Consider the following 23,813-nt stretch of genomic DNA (forward strand, 5'->3'; position numbering starts at 1 on the left):
TTTAGGATATTTTATTTTAAATAGGGAGGGCATTTACATATATTCCATGCCATACCTATATGAAATTCTAATACACTACCATTCTGGATTGCAAGTGCAGAAGATTGATCCTATTTAAAATTAAGTAAAATATAATTGGATTTTGACATTGTATGCCAGTATGAGTATGATGAAAAGCAAGAAATCATAAATAACATTTTATTTACCTGTTGAGAAAAACAAGACTTTGCAGATTGTTCTGTATAACCAAAAGAAGGACCTTCAAAGACTGCAGTGGGCAGTTTAAGAACTTCTCGCAAAAACATGTCATATTTTCCATACACCATTATCCCACCAGTGTCTGAAATCATTGAGAATATATCTGATGGAGAAAAAAAGTGGAAACTTTGAAATGAAAAGCTATGAACTACAAACTGCAAACATATTCTAAGTGATGACTTACATCCTCAATATATAGCACCACACTGCCATCACTATGGTAAATCACACAGAACTATAAATCGCTACCAGAGATGACCTCAATGCAAGTATAGAACTGTCTTTATTAGGAACAATTAAAAGTACTGCGTAAATAGTCTTCAGGTTCAAAGTTAAAATAATAATTAACAAAAATTCATTGTTTAAGCTCTGAGTATAGTGAGGTTTCTCAAATATACATTGTTTCTAAGGACTGAGGCAGCCAATGTTTATTTTTCACAAAAAGTGAAACAATAACAAATGTTATCAAAAGATAGGGGGGCATACTTTTAAATAGACATGCATAAAAATGGATTATAAATCCATTTTGCACTAAATGTCTAATGTTTAATTACTTTGTTGTATAATTCAAGATGTATTTGTATGGCAAGCAGTATAGACATATATTCATAAACAAATGGCTAATATAACTAAAACAGAATACCACTTTCAACACTTGTTATCTCTTTTCTCCCTAAGATCCTGCTTGAAGATGTCTTCCGGAAAACTCAGTCTTTTTTGGGGGGAGGGGCAGTGGGTCAGTTATTTTAGTAGTTGTTTAATTTTACTTCTGTTTCTCATAATGTAGCAGCATGTGACTATAGTTTTGGTCTCAATGTCTTCTCAAAATATTATTAAACAACACATTTTTCATTTTAGCCTGTGTGTTCCTTGCTTTGCTGTATGATAATATTTTTTAGTTTGCAGAATGATAGCAATAAACCAGAAGATGGTTGTTTATAGAATAAAATAAAATACAGAAAACCGATGGCAAAAAAGTGGTCCATCCAATCTGCCTTTGAGTTTGTTTTTTGTTTTTTAAAATGTGTTTATTATTTTAATTATTATTTTTATATATTATTTATTTTTGTTTTATTTTGAATTTTTTATCAGATGATGGACATGTGTTTATCCCAAGGGTGTTTAAACTGACTCACTACATCTGCTGGATATATTCTGAGTTTCTTGATCTGGTCAGAGCAAATAAGGTCCTGTTTAAATATAGAATTAATGAGTAAATAGACAGGTGACTGGTAATATATATTTGATATTAGAGAACTGGTTTTAAAAATAAAATATGCAATGTTTTATATAGGGTGATTCTATATCAGTCATTATATTATGCTTGTGTACTCTGTATCAGAATGTTTTACTGAATTTGTTATTTAAAACCAGTATTTTAATTGGAATTGCAACCCGATTAAGCAAATTTGATTAATCTAATAACCAAATTGGCCTATTTTTCAAAGGTGTTGCTGATTGCTTTTCTCTTTGCTTTTGGACTCAAATAAAACAGCAGTCCCCAATCTTTCCAGCTCCGTAGACTGGCAGCGGCAGAGGGCAGTGGTGGAGGGGGGAGAGAATGGTTTCACGCATGTAACCTAATCCCACACACGCACAAATGTAGGTTTGCACAGTTTGCGCAGGCGGTTTCCAATAGGACACAGATTGGTAGCGGTCTGCGGACTAGGAGTTGGGGACCCCTGCTATAAAACATTTAACAAATATTTTATAGGTAATTAATATAGAGTCCTCAATTTTTTATCTTTTTATCAAATATTAGTTTGATGGCCAATAAAATGATATGACATTGCATAAGCTGGGGAATCTTTGCTCATCTGAGCCACGCTGAGTAACCAAGGAGATATTTTTTTACTCCTCACACACTGGGGTGGGTGTGGGGGGTGATCCTATTATGCAAATTTTATAGTATTTTTGCATGTTTTTAACATTATAAAAACTAGTCAGGAAAATAAATGGCAAATTATGCATTTTACTGGACACATAATTTATTTGACCAATTGCAACATGATTATTTTAATTCAAAAATTCTAAAAGAAGTCACATACATCTAGCCCAGATGACAGACATTAACAACATTAACAACACTTTTGTTGTTAATTTTTTATGAAGTCCCTACGCAAATTAGTTCAAGAATATTTTTGCTGATTTTGATTAATGTTATTATATTAAAAATCAAACATATATTGTTCCCTAATTCTTACAAACTATTTTATTAAAATTCATAAAGAGACTTACATCTTAATTTATCCATAATCTTTCCTCCACAAAGTGTTGCCAAGGCCATTTTGACAGCAAACACAGATATTTTTCCATGTCCTTCTCTAAAACATAAAACATAAAATAATCTTTGCATAGTTATTGAATAACATAGCATAAATATCTTAGGCTTCCATGTTTTTTTTTCAAATCTGAGGCTATGATCCATAATCAATTGAGAATTTGGAACAATTTGCCTTCTAAGTAAAAATGGAGATTCTTGACTCTGTCAATTCTTGATTTTCTCCATTTCTCGTTTTTCCAGTTTCATTTTTCCCTCTATATTTTTTGCATTAATTTGTGAATATTTCTGCAGTCTATGCAAAATTAATACATATGCAAGTATTTTCCCATAACAGAATGGATTTTTATATTTTTACTCATGTATGCATTTTTGTCTAATATATATGCTGTAAACTTTTTAATCAAGGTGTACAAATTACAAAATTGCAAAATATTCTGAAATATCATTATATTTCAGTTCAATTATAAATTTAAGAAATAAACACTGAATTAATTCCTCTTCTATCCTTGATTCTTTTTTTAATGTATATGATTTGCCATGAAGTATTTTGCTGATGGCAAGGGCCATTTTCAAGTTAAACTTGGGCTTTATGATTTCAGAACTGAGAAATTAGCCACTGCTACTTTTCTATGCATAGCATAGCATGACATCAACAAACAGTTAAATTAATTCAGTCATGAAATTGGCGTCTTCAGTTTGAATCTAAACTACAGACGTCAAAAGTGCTTTTATGCAAAACACTTTGGCGAATGAAGTAAAGACCTTGAGACACTTCTATACAATATGAAAGGCTTTGTTGATGTTACCTTTGATTACATTATTTAGGACTCAGTATGTTGTACTGATCTGTTTGGTTGATTTGTGCTTCAGTGTATTGTGCAGCCCCCAAGAGTTTAATTCAATAATCAGATTATGTGTAATGGAAATATGGAGACAAGAACATTAGCTAAATTGTGAGAAAGTTTCTCCCTTGTTGTAATTGTTGCTTGTTGTACCATACTGCCCAATGAAAACTTCTTGAGAACCTCAAAACTTATGCATTTTTTGTAGCAGTTAGGTTAGTTCTATTCAAAGCATTTCCCATTGTGGACTTCAGATATTTTTTTAAATTCACATATAAGAAATAAGTCTTCATTTAGTATCATTTGGTCCCTTGATGACTCCACGGACATATTCATGTAGTTTTCCTGGCAACATACAGAATTAGTTGGCCGTTGCCTTTTTCCAGGAGTTTTTTTTTCCAACTTTCAATTCTAGCCTGAGATCTTTCAGCCAACTCCTAACCAAGTCTTTTTCAGCCTAGGATGGTAGATACTTAATAATAGTAGTACAGCACTTTTCTTCATGTACTTGGATATTTTTGAGATGAGGTGTTTGTTTTGTAAAGAAAAGATTTATAGAAGGACAGGGCTCTGCTTTAGCAGCAAATTCATCTATAAATTTTCCAAGGTGGACATAAATATCCCCAATTCTAGCATACATTGATCATTGTTTTATGGCAGAGATTAGATACTAAAGAGGAGCGTAAGTGTTTTGGGGACAGATGAATTATGAAAAAGTGTAAATCCTCTATAATGCTCTAGATCTTTGATTTCCAGGGATGAAATATTTTATTTTACAACATTTACTTGAGATTAAATACAATTTGGTATCAGGAAAGAATGAGTTGTGCAGTGATTCAAAGCCCCTCCTCTCAAATTTACTGTCTGCTTTCAGCTTGAAAGTGTTTATGTGTGCATGGTTGTAGATATGCTTATGTATGCTTGGGCCACATGCTGCTATAAACATTGTTAGATGAAAAAATGTTAGGACATTTTACATTGTTACAATTGATTTGCTACTTTTGCCTTATCTTTAATCCCTTAATGAAAGCTCTTACAAATTCCAAGTCTTCTGTCTGGACACTTCAGTACTGCAATTTGCACAATTAAATTAATTGCTATACTTGAGCAAACTGGAAACACACTTACATTCTAGTTCAATTATTCAGCTAAGAAAAACCTACGTAGCATTCACTGAGCATATTCTACAGACTTAATTTCAATGTTCTTCTTTATTTAAAAAAACACTATTTCACATCTTTCTTGGTTTATTGAACAATAGAAAAATGTACATCATAATGATCTCATTTTCACAGTTATGATTTTGTGAGAGTGACTTGGCAGTGAGCAACAGAGTACGTGTCCAAGCATTTGCAATTAGTTTCCTTCCTGTTTTTGACTCCTGTTAGAGTCAAAAATTCAGGGTCTGCATATATTAAAAAGACCTTGCCCTCTTACTGTACAGCCTTTCAAAAATCCTGAAGGCCATATTCCTGCAGCCTACTGACAATTTCTCCTCGGGGAGGGGAAGGGAGGTATTTTAATGCAAACATACAGCGCCTCTGCTGCTTCTTCACGTGGAACAGTTGCTTTCCCACCAGCTCAGCTGTTTCCATGGTGACTAAGCTGTACTAGTTGATCTGGCTCAGGAAAGTACACAAGTACCAAGTGAAAGGTCCATCAAATGCATATTGGAGAGGACACAAGAGGGTGATAGGCAAATGGGAAGATAAATAAACTCATCAGAATGTTCTTTAATTGTGTTGATTTCCAACCAGTACAGTTCCAAAATAAAATGCAGTTAAAGCAGTAATGCAGTAATAGATAATTTGCAACTCGCACGGAACAGAAGTCAGTCAGTCCAGTTTGTAATTCCAGGCTATTCAAATGCTTTTAAGAATGACTCCTGAACGTGTATTTCCCAATTCTTTGAAGAAAATGAGACTGAGGGTAATATAGAAATGTGTAATTTTCAGTTTTGTATAAGTTCAACATTTTTCTGAAATAGTATTTTGCTCAAGAGCTAATGTTTTCCTACAACATACAGAAAAACAGCATTCATTATTATTAAAGGGACTTACGGATCAAAAGCTGCCAGCAAAAAGTTGAGCAATAAACCGATAGATTGTTCAACGATAATCTGGTGGGTTGTTGGCATACGTTTGTTGAGTTGGTAAAAAATAGTGGAAAGCACAGCTTCTAGTCGAGCCACATTCAGCTCTATAGTTGGGTCCAGGTTGTTCAAAGAGTTTTCCCGCAATGCTTCTATAACATTCCAAATGTCAACCAGATGCACTATGTATAAATTAAAAAACAATAGTTAAGTATATACAGCATTTTTAAGTAATACTCATATATTCACAGAAAACCATAAGAAATGCTAGACTTTACATAGCTCCTTCATCCAAAAGTTTAATTAATGGCTCAAGAACTTTAAGATTTATTTTGTTATAATATGTAAACTTCAGAATTCTAAGTTATAGAGTTATAGAACTACACTAAGATGGGAATCCTTTGGTTCTTGTGCTTCTGTCTTGTTCCTCTGTGGCTGGAAACTCAGATTATGCACATTCTTTTGCTCCTGGCTAGGTCTTGGCTATTCCTTCTGCCTGAATTCTTCTGATCTAATGACGTTCTCTTGGGGTTACTATTTTATGATGGATTGATTACCATGTCTTTGTTTTGGATTTTCTGATTTCCCTCCTAGGTACCCTTAGTTCAAGACTGACTTTGCATTGTTTATTATCTGTATAATATTTAACTCAGTTCTTAGATATATCCGACTGAGAGATATCCAGATTTAGTGTAAATAAATACCAGCTTTATAAACATTAGCCTGAAGTCAGTAATAACTGTAAAGTGTAGGGCTCTTATAAATTTATGATTAGGAAGCAATTATATTATTTTTACTTTTAATTAAAATAATAGAATAGAATAGAATAGAACAGAGTTGGAAGGGACTTTGGAGGTCTTCTAGTCCAACCTCCTGCTGAGGCAGGAAACCCTATGCCATTTCAAACAAATGGTTGTCCAATCTCTTCTTAAAAACTTCCAGTATACGAGCATTCACAATTTCTGGAGGCAAGTTGTTCCACTGATTAATTGTTCTGTCAGGAAATTTCTTCTTAGTTCTAGGTTGCTTCTCTCCTTGATTAGTTTCCATCCATTGCTTCTTGTCCTGCTCTCAGGTGCTTTGGGCACCTGATAATTAAATGTAAATGAAATGAAATTTCAGTTTTATCTTGGCTCCTCCTATTATTTTTTTGCTTCCAGGACATCATATTGTGACTTAGCATCATATGTGAAATTCTTCCATTAATTGCAATTAAGATAAGAATGGAGATAGTTCAGCTACGAAGCACCTGATCTTGGACAACTAAGACAGAGCCATTTTTTCATATCAAATGTCAAAGGAACCTTCATTATGAGATCTTGCTACTAGGAAAAAACAGCCCCAATGTAAGTCCAGACACCCTTGAAGTCCGTTGCCAGTTGCCAGTTTGCCTGGGCCATTAATAGATCAGATTCTTGTGTATAGATTGCAGTACAGTACACCTGACATAAAATTATGTTTAAGTTTGGTTTTTTTTTACAAAAATATTTTTAAAAATATCCAAATACTTTTTCAGGTATAATTTGATTTTAGATTATAATTTCTTTCACTTAAAACCAGTTATTTCTCACATGAACTTTTTGCACAGGCTTACTGGGGACAAGCTGATGGTAGCAAAGTTTGGAAAACAGAAATGGAAAAGCTAGTTGAAATTAGAACTGAGCCATAATGCTTTCCTCTTTGTACACATTTTAAAGGGCTTAAGATTTTATGAGAAGCAGTATGGATATCTCGAGGGAATGATTTCCAGCAATGTTATTGTCTATGAAGCTTGATACTATTACATTTCTTTCTCCACTTTGCACTCATAGGGTACATATAGGGACAGGAAGGACTGGTTTCACCTTAGTTTGGTTTTGTGATGCCACATAACCAATGAGATTTGGCTTTGTGATAGTGGCTGAATCCAAAATAAAGCCATTCTTTTTTCGACTAATAAAAAATAGAGGAAAAAATAGTTTAACTGCCAATCATCTTCATTATGCTCTATAACAGTGGTTCTCAACCTTTTTAATGCCGCGACCCCAACCGGTCGTAAGTCGAGGACTAAACCAGTCGTAAGTCGAGGACTAAACCGGTCGTAAGCCGAGGACTAAACTGGTCGTAAGTCGAGGACTACCCAACCGGTCGTAAGTCGAGGACTTTCCCTGCCCGGGAGCGCCACGCATGCGTGGTTCTGCCCCCTGCGCCGGCCGAGGCGTAGCTGGCAAGCGGCAGAGACGGAGCAGGCCGACCACCAGCTGGCCCAGCCCAAGGGAGGTAAGGCACCCGCCGGAAAAGGGGAGGAAAAATGGCGGACAAAAAAAATGGCGGACAAAAAAAATGGCGGACAGCCTTGCTTGGCGACCCCCATGAAATGGTCGATCGACCCCAAATGGGGTCCCAACCCACAGGTTGAGAACCACTGCTCTATAAAAAGGTGAAAGGATATGCATGTGATACATCTTGGCCCTCTGTTATTTTGTTTTAAGTTTGTTACAGTGGTTTTAGGAAAAATAATATAGTTTAAAGCTATTACTGTGATGCTGACAGTAGTTTTGATAGAGTTTGAAATATGCCAAACATTTGGAATTAATCATTTTATGAAGAACCATAGATTTATTAAGCATAAGCCGTAGCAAAGAAATATTATTTTATGATGGAAAGACAGTGTCATGCCAGATTTATGATCTTGGACTGGTGATATATGTTTACTCTCTGTTTGTGAATGGACTTTTTTTTTAATACAATGGAAAAACTGATCAATATTATTCTGTGTGGTCAGTGTTTAATGTTCAGTCAATCTAATCTTTATTGCGATCATGTTTAATGTTGTGTTTAAAAACTGAGCTGTTTTGTACGAGTGCATATTTTTTGTCTTTTTTAAATGACCTTTCTGCCTTATCTGTTTTTGGTTTTATTTTTTTGAAATCTTTTTTTCTTTGTTTATATATTAAAGCAAAGAAATATATAGGAAGGTGAGATAACAACACCAGATTATTGGCTGTGTGCTAAATAAAAGTTGCACATGCATCTACAAATGATATATAGTTGTAATCATATTTTATATATCTATTATAGTTCTCTCAACTGCAACAAAATCTTCAAGGACAAAACAATAAAGCAGTACACAGAAAAGTACTAGAAGAAGCAATTGATGGCTATTTAAAATATCTCCAAAGCTGTCTGTCTATCAGAAGCTGTAGAAGTATTACAAAGATAAAACTATTAAAAGAGTATTTCAGCATGACAGGGAAAAGCAGAGGAGCTAAATTATTATTATTATTGCATCAGTCATTGGAAATTATTAATGTGCCAATGTATTAATTAATAAGATAACAACTTGCTATGTTTTTTCTTCAAATAGCTAATGGAATTTTCCCTCTGTTATCCACAGCTTAGCCCAACTAAGATTTGTTTAACTTTAGTAATATAGCAACCTAATGTATCCCTATACTTCAGGCCAAGGGACTACTTCTTTTCAGGGAATGTAACTGAAAAGTATCTTTCACTGGTGTCTGTCTGATTTGTCTGTCCGTCCATCTGTTTATGTAGCATCTATCATTGTTTCCTACACTGAAGATACCCTGATTAAAAGTGGTTTCCTTATTACAGAAAGAAATATCAACATGGAATTTTGGCTACCCAAAGGGTTGCCAAAAGGGATAGTAGAACTAGGAGAGACCAGGAAGTTGCAAACCAGTTTTACATCAAAGCTAAACAGATATAAAGAATGTAGTATAAAGAAACTGAACACACTGTCTCTGTCAAAATGAATAGAATAGCTAGGCTTGCTAAGGAAATAGTAAGTAGAAATAGCTTCAAATTTCATATGAAAAGGGGAGCCCGGAATCATAGATAATAAATTTTATATCACTTCCTGAAGATGAAGTAATACAGATTCTATTTCTAATGGAAAAAAAACCAATTACTAACCACTAGATGGCAGTGGGCATATTTTAGAAAACAGCATATATTTGTATTCTTATACATTAACCACATTAGCTTTCTAACAAATTAGCAGAAATAAAGATTTCTGCTGTTTCCTTAAAATAATTTATATCCATGTATCTGAATGAACATTGCAAAGGTTTGATTACCTAGCTAGTGATACCATTTTTCACTGCCCTGACTTACAAATTATGAGCTAAAAGAAGAAACAAAAAAACATTTCATTGAGAAGTATGCGTAAGACATGCATTTATCCTATTTCTATTACATTACATTACATTACCAGGAATCATTTGTAACGTTAAACTGGCCTACTCTACAGGATTATAAAGATTACCAGGATCATATATACAAAAGACGTCCAAGGGCATATGCAGAGGAGGCAAATTTAAGATGATATCAGTGACGATGGTTCAATGGGTAAATGGCTTTTCCAGCTCTATGATTCTATGTCTCTCTTAATACAAATACATTGACAACTTTTTCAGAAGTGGTTTGTTATTGCCTTATTACTAGGTTAAAAGAAAGTGAGAGTGGCCCAAACTCACTAATCTGATTGTTGTGCCCAAGGTAGAACTAGAATTCATGTTTCTCTGCTCCTAATCCAGTACCTTAACCAATAGACCAAATTGGATCTCTTAGTAAATCTAGCCAATCTATGTTAACATCTATACTAGTTTAAAAGACACAATTGAATTATATGATGGAAATAATCTTCCTTACCAAGAATCTTTTATTCCTACTTTTGTAATAATCTGTAATAAGGCCTGTTTCCATAATGCAAGTTCAATACTTGGAAAAGTTATATCTGTTACCTGTTTATTTATATCTTTGTAATGTTTCTATAGGTAATTTGAAATGAAATTGTAACATAGCCATAAAACTTGACTCTACTATTTTGTATTGGGTTATCCTTATTATAGTTGCTAGAGGAAGGAGGCTTTATGACGACAACTTGAAAATAACTAGTGGGATAACCTGCCTTTGTTTATATATGGGTCAAGCTGACATAATGCAACTGGGATTGATGAACAAATATGATTTTGGCTGGAAAATCCAAACAAAACTCTTCAGTTACTAAATTTGAAATGATTACCATTGGCTTGTCTAAGATGAAATAAAAGGTTAATTAGTTATAGCTACCAGATCTAGGCAGCAAAAATCCGATGGCTCCTGCATAAGAGTAAAGAGGCTTGCTGGATTTTTACAACCTAGTTCTAGAAGACTAAATTAATTGTTGGAGAATAATTGATTGTTCACTGGAGGGGCACTGGAAGGAATTTAATAGCAGGAAAAAAAATACAAAGTCAGAGAAGCCAGCTGGGAGAAGGCATAAAGACCAGAGTTCATTGTAGATCATAAGATCTTTTCAAGCAGATAAGGCCGTGGTGGTGAACCTATGGCATGCAGAGCCCTCTCTGTGGGCACGCGCGCCATTGTCCCAGTCCTAGGCCTTCAGCTGCGTTTTAATTTTGGGAAAGAGAAATCCGGAGACGGTTACACACGTTTTATTTTTTTTTTCGAAGTTAGTTAGTTAGTTAAAGTTGAAGAGTGTCCGTCTTTTTGGTAGAGCGTTTCAACCTTAACTAACTAACTTGAAAAATCAGGGTGTCAGACGGGAATGGTGGCGTCGGTGCGGGTGGGTTACCCAGTATGTGTGGGTTAACCTCACACACACCCGATGTGTCATGCCCACCCAAAACACGACGATACATAAGAGGGTTCTGGGTTGCAGTTTGGGCACTCAGTCTCTAAAAGGCTCGCCATCATTGCCCTGAGTGGAATTTTCCTCAAATGGGATTTTCCATGTATTTTACCAGGAAACATAGCTAGGGCAGGCTAGAAAACTAAGTGCCTTCCTAACCATACCCAAGCACTCCGAGTTTGTTGGCGATGTCCATTTTGCTCTATGAGTTCATGGTGAGCTAACCCTAACCCTAAGTGGAATTTTCTTCAAATGAGAATTTCCATGTATTATACTAGGAAACATAGCTAGGGCAGGCTAGAAAACTAAGTGCCTTCCTAACCATACCCAAGTATTCCGAGTTTGTTGGGGACGTCCATTTTGCTCTGTGAGTTTATGGTGACCTAACCCTAACCCTAAGTGGAATTTTCCTCCAATGGGATTTTCCCATTTATTTTACCAGGAAAAATAGATAGGGCAGCCTACAAAAGTCAGTGCCATCCTAACCATACCCAAGTATTCTGAGTTTGTTGGCAATGTCCATTTTGCTCTATGAGTTCATGGTGACCTAACCCTAACCCTAAATGGAATTTTCCTCCAATGGGATTTTCCCATGTATTTTACAAGGAAACATTGCCTTTCTAACCATACCCAAGCACTCGGAATGTATTGGCTATGTCCATTTTGCTCTCCGAGTCCATGGTGGCGAACCTGTGCCTCTTTGGTGATGTTCTTGTCCCATGGTGGCGAAGCTATGGCACACATGCCACTGGTGTGACGCAGAGCCCTTTCTATGGGCATGCGTGCCGTCGCCCCAGTCATAGGTATTCAGCTGGGTTTTATAAAACCTTTTCGCTTTAGGCCTTCGCCGCCGTGTGCAAAAAAAAAAGGTTCAATCAAGTTATCAATTGCTACTTCTCACGGGGAAAAAAAAGATCTCGCAAAGTTGGAATTGATTGATTGAACTTTTTAGTCCCACCCAGTCTGCCATTACCACTACAGCCACGCCCACTCACTTGGCCACAACCACCCAATGGGCCACGCCCACTCGGCACTCAACGTTACATAAGTGGGTTTTGGGTTGCAGTTTGGGTACTCAGTCTCTAAAAGGTTCGCCATCACTAAGATAAGGTGATTCAAACAGTGGTACAACCAAAATGTGAACTTTCACAAGTAGTGCTAGAAATTTTTGAATTATACAAGAAACCAAAAAGTGGATATTCAGGCAAAGAAATACAGCTGTACAGCAGATATTCCTGGCTGTGAGTCTCTAAGGTAAAGAGGAGGGAAATCTGCTCTGAAAGGGAAACCAGTTTAACCAAAACCCCTACTTGTTCCAATGAGACCAAAGAATCAGCTGTATTTCTACCGGGTATAGAGGACTTGTTATTACAGCAGTGGTTAGAGATTTTACAGCCAATGCACCATTCTACAACTGGGATATCGGAGGTCTTCTTGCATCTTCTTTAAATCCAACTACCAATGCTTTTAAAAAGAAAGATATGAAGAATAGCTATAATATTTCTTTCTTCATTTTTACGTGTAAGCAGGACTTTTTAAAATCAGTTAAGTGTTACAGAAAACATGGTTAGGTCTGAGTTACCAGAGCTTTTAAAATTTAAATAGTACTACATCTTTTAAGCCTGGAGATAAATTCCTTTAAATCAGACATGTTTTCTCTGCTTCTATTTTATTCACTGAATAATACCAAAACCCGGTCTTAAGGCTACATTAACACTTCAAATTAAATACTGCATTTTCAAATATTCAGGATGAATGATAGTAGCCAGCTACAGAAACAGGAACCACTTAAATTAACATAAAAATATCTTATCAGTAAATACAGTATTAACAGTGAAATTAAAAGGAATTTAAAGCATCATATGCATGCTGGCATTTATGTATTTACAATCCACAGGAGCATCGCAGGAACTAGATCAGTGATGGCGAACCTTTTAGAGACCGAGTGCCCAAACTGCAACCCAAAACCCACTTACGCATCGTTGGGTGTCGGGTGGGTGTGGCCCATTGGCTGGGTGTGGCCAATTGGGTAGGTGTGGCCTATTGGGTGGGTGTGGCTGCGGTGGTAACGGCAGACTGGGTGGGACTAAAAAGTTCAATCAATCAATTCCAACTTTGCAAGATCTTTTTTTTCCCCGCGAGAAGTTGAAATTGACTGATTGATTCAACCTTTTTTTTTTTGCACATGGCGGCGGNTAAAACCCTTTCTCTTTAGGCCTCTGCCAATGTGTGCAAAATAAAAAAAAAAGCTTCAATCAATCAATCAATTTCAACTTCTCACAGGCAGAAAAACCATCTCGCAAAGTTGGAATTGATTGATTGAACTTTTTAGTCCCACAGTCTGCCCTTACCACCGCAGCCACGCCCACCCAATGGGTCATACACACCCAATTGGCCACACACACCCGATGTGTCATGCCCACCCGAAACACGACGATACATAAGAGGGTTCTGGGTTGCAGTTTGGGCATTCAGTCTCTAAAAAGCTCACCATCATTGCCCTGAGTGGAATTTTCCTCAAATGGGATTTTCCATGTATTTTACCAGGAAACATAGCTAGGGCAGGCTAGAAAACTAAGTGCCTTCCTAACCATACCCAAGCACTCCGAGTTTGTTGGCGTTGTCCATTTTGTTCTATGAGTTAATGGTGAGCTAACCCTAACCCTAAGTGGAATTTTCCTCAAATGGGAATTTCCATGTATTATACCAGGAAACATAGCTAGGGCAGGCTAGAAAACTAGGTGCCTTCCTAACCATACCCAAGCACTCCGAGTTTGTTGGCGATGTCCATTTTGCTCTATGAGTTCATGGTGACCTAACCCTAACCCTAAGTGGAATTTTCCTCCAATGGGATTTTCCCATGTATTTTACAAGGAAACATTGCCTTTCTAACCATACCCAAGCACTCCAAATGTATTGGCTATGTCCATTTTGCTCTCCGAGTCCATGGTGGTGAACCTGTGCCTCTTTGGTGATGTTCTTGTCCCATGGTGGCGAAGCTATGGCACACATGCCACTGGTGTGACGCAGAGCCCTTTCTGTGGGCATGCGTGCCGTCGCCCCAGTCATAGGTATTCAGCTGGGTTTTATAAAACCTTTTCGCTTTAGGCCTCCGCCGCCGTGTGCAAAAAAAAAAGGTTCAATCAAGTAATCAATTTCTACTTCTCATGGGGAAAAAAAAGATCTCGCAAAGTTGGAATTGATTGATTGAACTTTTTAGTCCCATCCAGTCTGCCATTACCACTACAGCCACGCCCACTCACTTGGCCACAACCACCCAATGGGCCACGCCCACTCGGCACTCGACGTTACATAAGTGGGTTTTGGGTTGCAGTTTGGGTACTCAGTCTCTAAAAGGTTCGCCATCACTAAGATAAGGTGATTCAAACAGTGGTACAACCAAAATGTGAACTTTCACAAGTAGTGCTAGAAATTTTTGAATCATACAAGAAACTAAAAAGTGGATATTCAGGCAAAGAAATACAGCTGTACAGCAGATATTTCTGGCTGTGAGTCTCTAAGGTAAAGAGGAGGGAAATCTGCTCTGAAAGGGAAACCAGTTTAACCAAAACCCCTACTTGTTCCAATGAGACCAAAGAATCAGCTGTATTTCTACCGGGTATAGAGGACTTGTTATTACAGCAGTGGTTAGAAATTTTACAGCCAATGCACCATTCTACAACTGGGATATCGGAGGTCTTCTTGCATCTTCTTTAAATCCAACTACCAATGCTTTTAAAAAGAAAGATATGAAGAATAGCTATAATATTTCTTTCTTCATTTTTACGTGTAAGCAGGACTTTTTAAAATCAGTTAAGTGTTAAAGAAAACATGGTTAGGTCTGAGTTACCAGAGCTTTTAAAATTTAAATAGTACCACATCTTTTAAGCCTGGAGATAAATTCCTTTAAATCAGACATGTTTTCTCTGCTTCTATTTTATTCACTGAATAATACCAAAACCCGGTCTTAAGGCTACATTAACACTTCAAATTAAATACTGCATTTTCAAATATTCAGGATGAATGATAGCAGCCAGCTACAGAAACAGGAACCACTTAAATTAACATAAAAATATCTTATCAGTAAATACAGTATTAACAGTGAAATTAAAAGGAATTTAAAGCATCATATGCATGCTGGCATTTATGTATTTACAATCCACAGGAGCATCGCAGGAACTAGATCAGTGATGGCAAACCTTTTAGAGACCGAGTGCCCAAACTGCAACCCAAAACCCACATATGCATCGTTGGGTGCCGGGCAGGTGTGGCCCATTGGCTGGGTGTGGCCAATTGGGTAGGTGTGGCCTATTGGGTGGGTGTGGCTGCGGTGGTAACGGCAGACTGGGTGGGACTAAAAAGTTCAATCAATCAATTCCAACTTTGCAAGATCTTTTTTTCCCCCGCGAGAAGTTGAAATTGACTGATTGATTGAACCTTTTTTTTTTTTGCACACGGCGGCGGAGGCCTAAAGCGAAAAGGTGCCCCCATCCTAGGCCAGCTGAAGGCCTAGGATGGGGGCAACGGCGCGCATGCCCACAGAGAGGGCTCTGAGTGCCGCCTCTGGCACCCGTGCCATAGGTTCGCCACCACTGAACTAGATTGAGTAGGAATGCACATAGATGGGTTTGTATGTGCAATCTAGTTTGCTCTTAGAGGTTCTGAAAATGAATGGCAAATTCAAGCCAAAAATGTTTTCCAGGAATCAAATAAAACATTAGGTCAATGTATTTTTTAGTCTTGGCAACTTTAAGGTGTGGAATTTGATTCCCATGCCTGTCAATGTGACTGACCACAAATATAATGAGGAAGGAAAAAAAGAACTAAAAGTAAGACTGGCATGGAAGTGAACAGGTTTCTTTCATTGTCAGCACAGCACTATTCTATTTCCCATAAATATCATGATATTGTTCTAGAAAAATGAAGAGTAAAGGAACACAGTTAACTCCAAAATTCCAAATTAAACAGCATCAAGGATATGAACTCTCAATTTGGCTGCTTTAATGAAAGAATAATCAGCCTGACTTTATATTTAAAGCTTCTGACCATCAACTGTTTGTTCTCATCTCAACAAATCAGCTATCTTTGCTCTTTCTATAGTTGTCACTATAGAATAATCACATAGCATACTGAGTAAAATTCAGCAAGTCTGGTGATACTGTAGCTCTCCAGCTGTATAATAATGCTTTCTTGTATAATTTTAATTATGGTATGTGGCTACACTCTGACTCAGTAGTTATAGACCAGTGTAAAAAAATGGCAGATTTTGGCTTACTAAATGCTTTTAAGAATAAATGATTAAAAATAAAAGCAAAAAACCTTCACTATGAGCATATAAAGCATTTTAGACTAAGGAAAACTGAACAGTAGTTTTGGAATTCCAATTTTTAAAGACATACTGTGAATTAATTATCACAGTGGCCCACTATTCTGAAATCAGACCCAAAATTCATGTTGGTATTATCTGTACTTTTAGCTTGGGACCCCTCACAATTTTCATCACATACTCTATTTCTATAAAATATGCACAGTCCATTTTTAATTTTGCAGAAAATATCCTTAATTTATCAAGACTTTATAGGTAGTCCTTGACTAACGACCACAATTGAGCTCAAAATTTCTATTGCTAAGTGAAACATTTGTTAAGTTAGTTTTGCCCCATTTTACAACCTTTCTTGCCACAGTTGTTAAGCAAATCACTGCAGTTGTTAAGTTAATAACACAGTTGTTAAGCGAATCTGGCTTCCTTATTGACTTTGTTTATCAGAAGGTCGTAAAAAGTGATTACATGACCCCGTCATAAATATAAGTCAGTTGCCAACTCCTGAATTTTGATCACATGACCATGCTGCAACAGTTGTAAGTGTAAAAAATGGTCATGTCACTTTTATCAATGACATTGTAACTTTGAACGGTCACTAAATGAACTATTGTAGGTCGAGGACTACCTATACTTATAGATCCTGTTCAAATTTATATAAAAATCTTTGTTGTTGGCAATTGGGTGATTTGTTCATGGCTATAGATCTGTAACTTATACATTGTTTCTTTTAGAACATTTCATAGTCTAAAGATGAGCCAGTTCAGAATATAAAGTGGAGAAAGTAATAGAGAAAGGGGAGAGGAATGATGGGAGAAAAAGGTAAAGTTAAAAGCCTAAAGATAAGTGCTCTTCAAAAATATTGACGTTTGATTTATTAAGGAGTTGGTCTAATAACTTCGTGAAAACTATGAGTTTTGAAGAAGATACATTTATGAGAATGAAAAAATGAGATAGCACAATGCCCATGATTAAGGAAAGAAGAGCAGCAGTAAAAGCTAAGAATGAGTCATGCTGGTAAGTAAAAGGTTTTTAAGTGGTTGAGAGTGGTGAAGCGAAGGCTACAGTCAAGGATATCATGCAAATTGAAAGTCAAAACTTCGTGTAAGTCAAGGCTACAGAAAACTGAACATAAGGAATGAAATTTTCATTATTAATGACATATCTACTATTAATTTCCTTGGAACTGTTCATTCAGGTATGTACGCTTACACCATGATGTAGGTAATACTCATGCCTCCATCTTTACAAGACTCTGTCTGAACCAAGTTATGCATAGGATTCCTGCCTTGAACCATAGTGCCAATTTTCAAAGTGTTCGAAATGGACTTTGGTACTCATAAAAAAGAAGCCCAAGATCACTATAAAGCCTGGGGATTACAGGTTGCCTACTCTTCTTCTAGACCAGAGGTGGTCAAACTGCCGGCCCGCGGGCCAGTTTCATCATACCGAAGCCGCGCCCACCCCACTGCTGGCAATGCAAAAAGAGTTGCGATACGTCGCGACATGTCACGTGTCGAGTTTGTCACCCGTGTTCTAGGCCAACAGTTGAATCAATACAGGACACTACTTCTTTATTTGTGCTGCATATGGAGGAAGGAAGTGAAATGGTAGAAACAATATCGGAGATGGCAAAGAAATAAGAGTCACATAGAAGGATTAGGCAAGATTAGTACAGTGGAAGAGAAGAAGGAAAGGAATGGTAAAGATCAAGAAGGAAATTAAAAGCAAAGTTGGAGGAGGATAGGGATGTATTAAAGCAACTTTAATATTGCCACTGAAGGAAACAACGTCCTTAGGTAGACATTTAGAACAAAGGAGAAGGGTTAGCACATAGGGATATCATAGCAATACTTACTCTTTTACTGTTTATTTAATTAAGAAAGTAGATCTTTAAAGGTGTGGGTTCTTCAAGGGCCACATACAAATTTAATTCTATTTTTGTCATCCCATCAATTTTAAACAATATGATTCTTCCTTATATTATACTCTGGTTTCCAAATTTATAGGAAATCAACAACAAGCCATCCAATGGGAAATGCAAATGGAATTTATTGCTGTTCTAAAGGCCATATTATTTTTGCAACCAAGGATTGCATGCAACACAGATTGCCCATGCTTGGTGTAAACCAATGTACAGTATGACATTCCACCAACACAAATGGAGAGATGAATAGCAGGAGAGACACTGAGCAGATGCTACATGTATTAGTTCTCGTGAACAGAAAAGGCTTCATTTCTTCTGTTTTTAAATACCTCCTAAACTATGAAAGCTGCGTTTCTCTTAATTAGTGACTCAGGCAAAAAAAATAATCATTGCATTCAAGTTTCTACAAAGTAATAGTAAATAATGAGAGATGAGGTCTGCGTTGCAAAGAGCTGTACTGTCTGAAGAAGTTCTCATGATCCACCTGGGAAGCAGAGCCAAAGAAAGAATCCTTCCTTCATAAACTCCCATAGACATCTTTTAAATGATGTTGAATGCTACAGTGTTTGATTCCCGTAGCATGGAAAATGCTAATAGATATTGCCAAATAATTGTATAGTGCTGATCATTTGAAAAGCATGTCACATTCCCAGGGATAGCCTATATAATTAATTCTTTGTAAGTAAAAACATGCTAATTTGTTTACCATTCTAACAGTGAAATTTTTAAAAGCAAAAATTATTATGTTATTACTGCAGGCATTTAAAAGTTAAGTTACACCAAGGTGCAAAAGATAATACCCAATAAAATAGTATTAAACAGCAAAATTGTGAGAGGAAAGCTGTTTGCTGTAATTTACTTAGAATTTTACCTCAGTAGTTTATAAGCTCTATCCTCTTTATATCTGCATGTAGGTTTAGAAGTTTTGATGCAGATATAAAGAGTTGTGGATTACCTTGCTCTTCTGAACAGTCAGGTGATGTTATTTGCATTTTCTGAAAGTTTATTAACATTAATTCCTAACAGACGTAGAACATGCACAATTTTACAGTAGTAAGACTAATGAAGGTGATACAAATTAATCAGTGATATACTTACAGTTGCATTTTTTCTGCACAAATCTAAGCTTACATGCTGTTCGGTAAGTGGACAAACGGATACGATCCAGATCTTGAGCCCCTAATGGTAGAGAAATATATGTGCTAAGATATATGTGTTCTGTGCCTAAATCTTACCCAACAGTACTCAAATAAGCTTTCTCTAGGATATTTTGGGGGTTTTTATTACCTACACAGAATAAGTTAATTTTGGGTAAAAGCTTTTACCAAAGGGGAAGTTCAAACTTTCAATTTATTACATTAAAAGCCAATATAGTTTAATAATAATAATAATAATAATAATAATAATAATAATAATAATAACAACAACAACAACAACAACAACAACAATTACAACAACAACAACAACAACAATAATAATAAAGTTGGAAGGGACCTTGGAGGTCATCTAGTCTAACCCCTTGCTCAGGCAGGAAACCCTATACCAGGGGTGTCAAACTGCCAGCCCACGGGGTGGATGCGTCATGCCGTTGCTTCATATCCTGCCTTCAGGTGCTTTGGAGAATAGCTTGACTCCCTCTTCTATGTGACAGCCTCTGAGATATTGGAACACTGCTATCATGTCCCCCCTTGTCCTTCTCTTCATTAAAGTAGACATGCCCAATTCCAGCAACTGTTCCTTATATGCCTTAGCCTCCAGTCCCTTGATCATCTTTGTTGCTCTTCTCTGTACATCGTGGTGATCAAAACTGGCTGCAGTATTCCAAGTGTGGCCTTACCAAGGCATTGTAAAATGATATTAACACTTCACGTGATCTTGATTCTATCCCTCTGTTAATGCAGCCTAGCACTGTGTTGGCCTTTTTGGCAGCTGCAGCACACTGCTGGCTCATATTTAAGTGATTGTCCACTAGGATTCCAAGATCCCTCTCACAGATGCTACTGTTGAGCAAGGTACCACCTATACTATATCTGTGCATTAAATAAATATGTTGCCTGACTCCCAATATGATCAAACCACAAGCAAACAATATAAAGCAAATACCAAAAGCTGAGTGCCAATAGAAGAAAAGTTCTTAAAATTAACAGTTTAGTTTATCTAAAAAGCTCTTTTGAACTGGACTCTTGATGACTTCATGGACATTTCCTACAGATTTTATGTATGTATGTATGTATGTATGTATGTATGTATGTATGTATGTATTGCCAGAGGTCCTTCTGAAGGCGGACAAAGCATGGTAAGCTGAATAATAAACTCGCACAATTATTTCAGTGGAAGTTTAATCTATTGATTATGACAGGGAAAGAAAATCTTTCTGCAACCAAGGGCAAAAGTTGTTATTTTTTAGCAGCCATGAGCTAAGGCAGGGATCTGACACCATTACTGAAGTGCCAGGCTGGGTTTGAAGACTTTTTTGTTACTTGGAAAATTAAATTTTATCAGTAATGGACATGGAGAATTAACACGCCTGTTCCTTTAATTTTCTTCCTAGTATTTGCAGGAAATCATACTAACATAATTTTGTGGTTTACTCTCCCAAAGAATTTGGTAAATAATTTGGGAGGCACCAGACCTGCATAAAAAAGGCTTCTGCTGTTAATAGTGAATTGCCCTTTCCTGATTTATGTAAACCAAGCTAGAAAAGCAGTCAGATACAACTGTTAGCATCAACTGTGAGTCAGTATCTTTGCTTGACTGAAGCTGATATGTTATCTTTAAACCAGATATGACCTACTTACGGTCCTTGGATAAATTTGTTTATAACATTCACTGGAGAACACAGATTGCAAGAGGACTCTTTGCATGAGCACTTACTATGTTCTAATTCATCCAGTCTATTTGTAATGTTGGAGCAAAGGTTATCCTAATCTGGGGATCTGTGAGAAAAAGGCAGGAAAAAGAAAAAAAATAGTGCTCTACTCTGAAAACACAAATCTGTTTTTTTATTACAACTAGGCTAAGATAATTGTCCAAGGTAAAATAAAACAACTTCAGCCTTATGATTCAAAGATACTGTTTACTCTTTTCAGAATATAATGAAATATGCTTTGGTTATGATAAAATAATGAAATTTAATTAGCAAAATGGAAGCATTTCATTGGTTAGCCCATTAGCAAGAAGGTTTTATTTAAAAGATGTTAAGAAAGGGTTGGTCTAAGATGGAGGTCTCCAACTCTCCACTCTTTATTGCTACTAACAAAACTTTTACTTATTTTTTCCTTTTCACCCACTAAATACTCTAGACAAGTTCCTTTTACCAACAAACTGCTTCACTGCCATTTGTTGCTGGCAAAGATTGTCCTGAACCATTCAGTGTTTCATCCTGAGAATTTACTTTAATTACTGGTCATGTTGTCAAACACATAAGAAACCGTTCCAGTGATCCCCAGTTTTTTTTTCTTTTTTATTGTCATATGTTAACTATTGAATATTGCTAAGTTTGCTTTTTTCTTTTTAAAATATTTCTGGGATTTTTTAAAATTTTGTTTTAGCACAGCTCTGTTTCATTCCCTGTCAAAGAAATACATTTATTTTTTTTAAAGAATTGAGTCTTTTGAGGAACTTCCATAATAATAATTCCTCAAGTATTAACTGGGTCATTAACAATGAGAATAAATATTAGTAATACAGATCTACAAGATCTATTTGAAGGAGCAATCCATCACATTAATGTCAAGATGCAATTGAAATGCATCTGCAAAACACTGATATAGCTTTGGATCTTTATTTATATATAGATATGCTTTAGATGGCTTCAGATCAGGGGTCTTCAAACTTGGCCCTTTTATGACTTGTGGACTTCAACTGCCAGAATTCCTCAGCCAGCGTGCCTGGCTGAGGAATTCTGGGAATTGAAGTCCACAAGTCATAAAAGGGCCAAGTTTGAAGACCCCTGCTTTAGTTGTTTAGATGACATTAGTTTGCTGACCAGGTGCATTGTGAAGGATTCAATTCAACTGCAAGTTAAAGTATCTTAATTAGAGTGCACAGCACACTGAATTTGAAGGAAAAGAGGTCATTTGGAGTGTGTGGCATTTGTCTGCATATCTCTTCCTGCTATTACATAGATGTCCCTCACTGGCACCACACGATTTTGGGGAAAGACACATTCAGGTTAAGAACTGCAGACAGCTCCTACATGTATGACTCCTTATAGTTCAAAAATCTTTTGTTGCTTTTCAGCCTGAAGCATTGCATGCTTCTAATATTAATGTCAACGTCATACTGTTTCAATTCTACCCACAAATTAAAATGTCAAACATTTGTATTCTGGCAAACTTTTAAACATATTTAAAATTAAGAAACCAAAAGTATGATTTTAAGAAACCCAGAAAAACGTCAACGCATTGCTTGGGATTGAACAATCCAAAACAGATTACATAGAACAAGACACACCTGAGATTATACAGAATTAGAACAGCCTTTGCCTTTGCTTTCTAAGCACTGGGGAAAATTCAGTCCCAGCAAATATGGTCAGCATCCAGTGAAGAAAATTGAATTATAGTGAGAAAATATATTTGAGTTTCAGTATGGTTATTGGTGAGAAACAATGGCTTTGACTTTCACATTCCTTTTCTCCCAAAGAGAAAATACTAGAAATATTTAGCTCTATGTCTGCACTGAAATAATAAAAAAGCAGCATTTTGTCAATTAAATGTAATTTCTTGCTCCTGCTTTGTGTTAAAAATTCTTGTTTTGTAGAACAAACTGCCTATAGCCCAGGGCAAAAATCCATGTAATATTTACCACGGGTATATTCTATCTTGTTGGCCTTTCCCAAGAAATCTTACATCTGTTGGAAAAACAACAAAACAAAATATAAAATGCCATAGCACTTACGCATTTCTGCAAACAGCTGCCTCCTTTCTGCCATGGTAGCGCCTCTTTTCCCACAATCTTCAATCATTCTAATAAAAAAAAAAAACACATATCTTCAGGACCATTTGCAAACTAAGGACATAAAATATAAGAACAGTTCCAGTGCACTGTTTTTCCAATTCTATATTCATTTATTTATTTGATTTCTAAAGCCTCCCATCTCAACAAAGGACTCTAGGCATAAAATATAAAAACCATTAAAATTATTAAAAGAGTACAAAATAAATATATATGGCAACAAGTAAAAGTGTTATTATGGATATCAATATAGTCTGGAAATGGGGCCAAATCCAGTCTAAATATCTGGCTGACTGTGCAACCAATCATAATGCTTAAAGCCATTTGAAACTTTTATAAAATAATTATACTGAAATGTGTTCACCATTGGGAAAAAAAGGAAGAACATATAGGTCAGCTTCAGTTTAATTTCAGTTCAGTTTAGTTTAAAGTGTCTTATGGAGAAATAATCCATACGTTCCCATAATGGATTTTAAACTTCAGATTATAAATTTCAGTC

The 23,813-nt window shown here is 36.2% G+C and overlaps 1 protein-coding gene across 1 annotated transcript in view; it reads right to left on the reverse strand.

The window, feature by feature from the left end:
- The window catches only part of DTNA (dystrobrevin alpha), an 80,811-nt gene extending 57,487 nt beyond the window's left edge, over window positions 1–23,324 (reverse strand). Inside the window, exons 1-5 of the mRNA XM_029284068.1 lie at window positions 23,258–23,324; window positions 19,457–19,537; window positions 5,445–5,658; window positions 2,497–2,582; window positions 207–361 (exon numbers count right to left, since the gene is read on the reverse strand). Coding sequence (XP_029139901.1) covers window positions 207–361; window positions 2,497–2,582; window positions 5,445–5,658; window positions 19,457–19,537; window positions 23,258–23,324 — 603 coding nt within the window. The remainder of the gene's footprint in view (window positions 1–206; window positions 362–2,496; window positions 2,583–5,444; window positions 5,659–19,456; window positions 19,538–23,257) is intronic.
- Window positions 23,325–23,813: the final 489 nt, after the last annotated feature.

This window comes from Protobothrops mucrosquamatus, unplaced genomic scaffold (genome assembly GCF_001527695.2).
Source record: "Protobothrops mucrosquamatus isolate PMUCROS unplaced genomic scaffold, P.Mucros_1.0 scaffold356, whole genome shotgun sequence".
In the NCBI taxonomy this organism is placed as follows: domain Eukaryota; kingdom Metazoa; phylum Chordata; class Lepidosauria; order Squamata; family Viperidae; genus Protobothrops; species Protobothrops mucrosquamatus.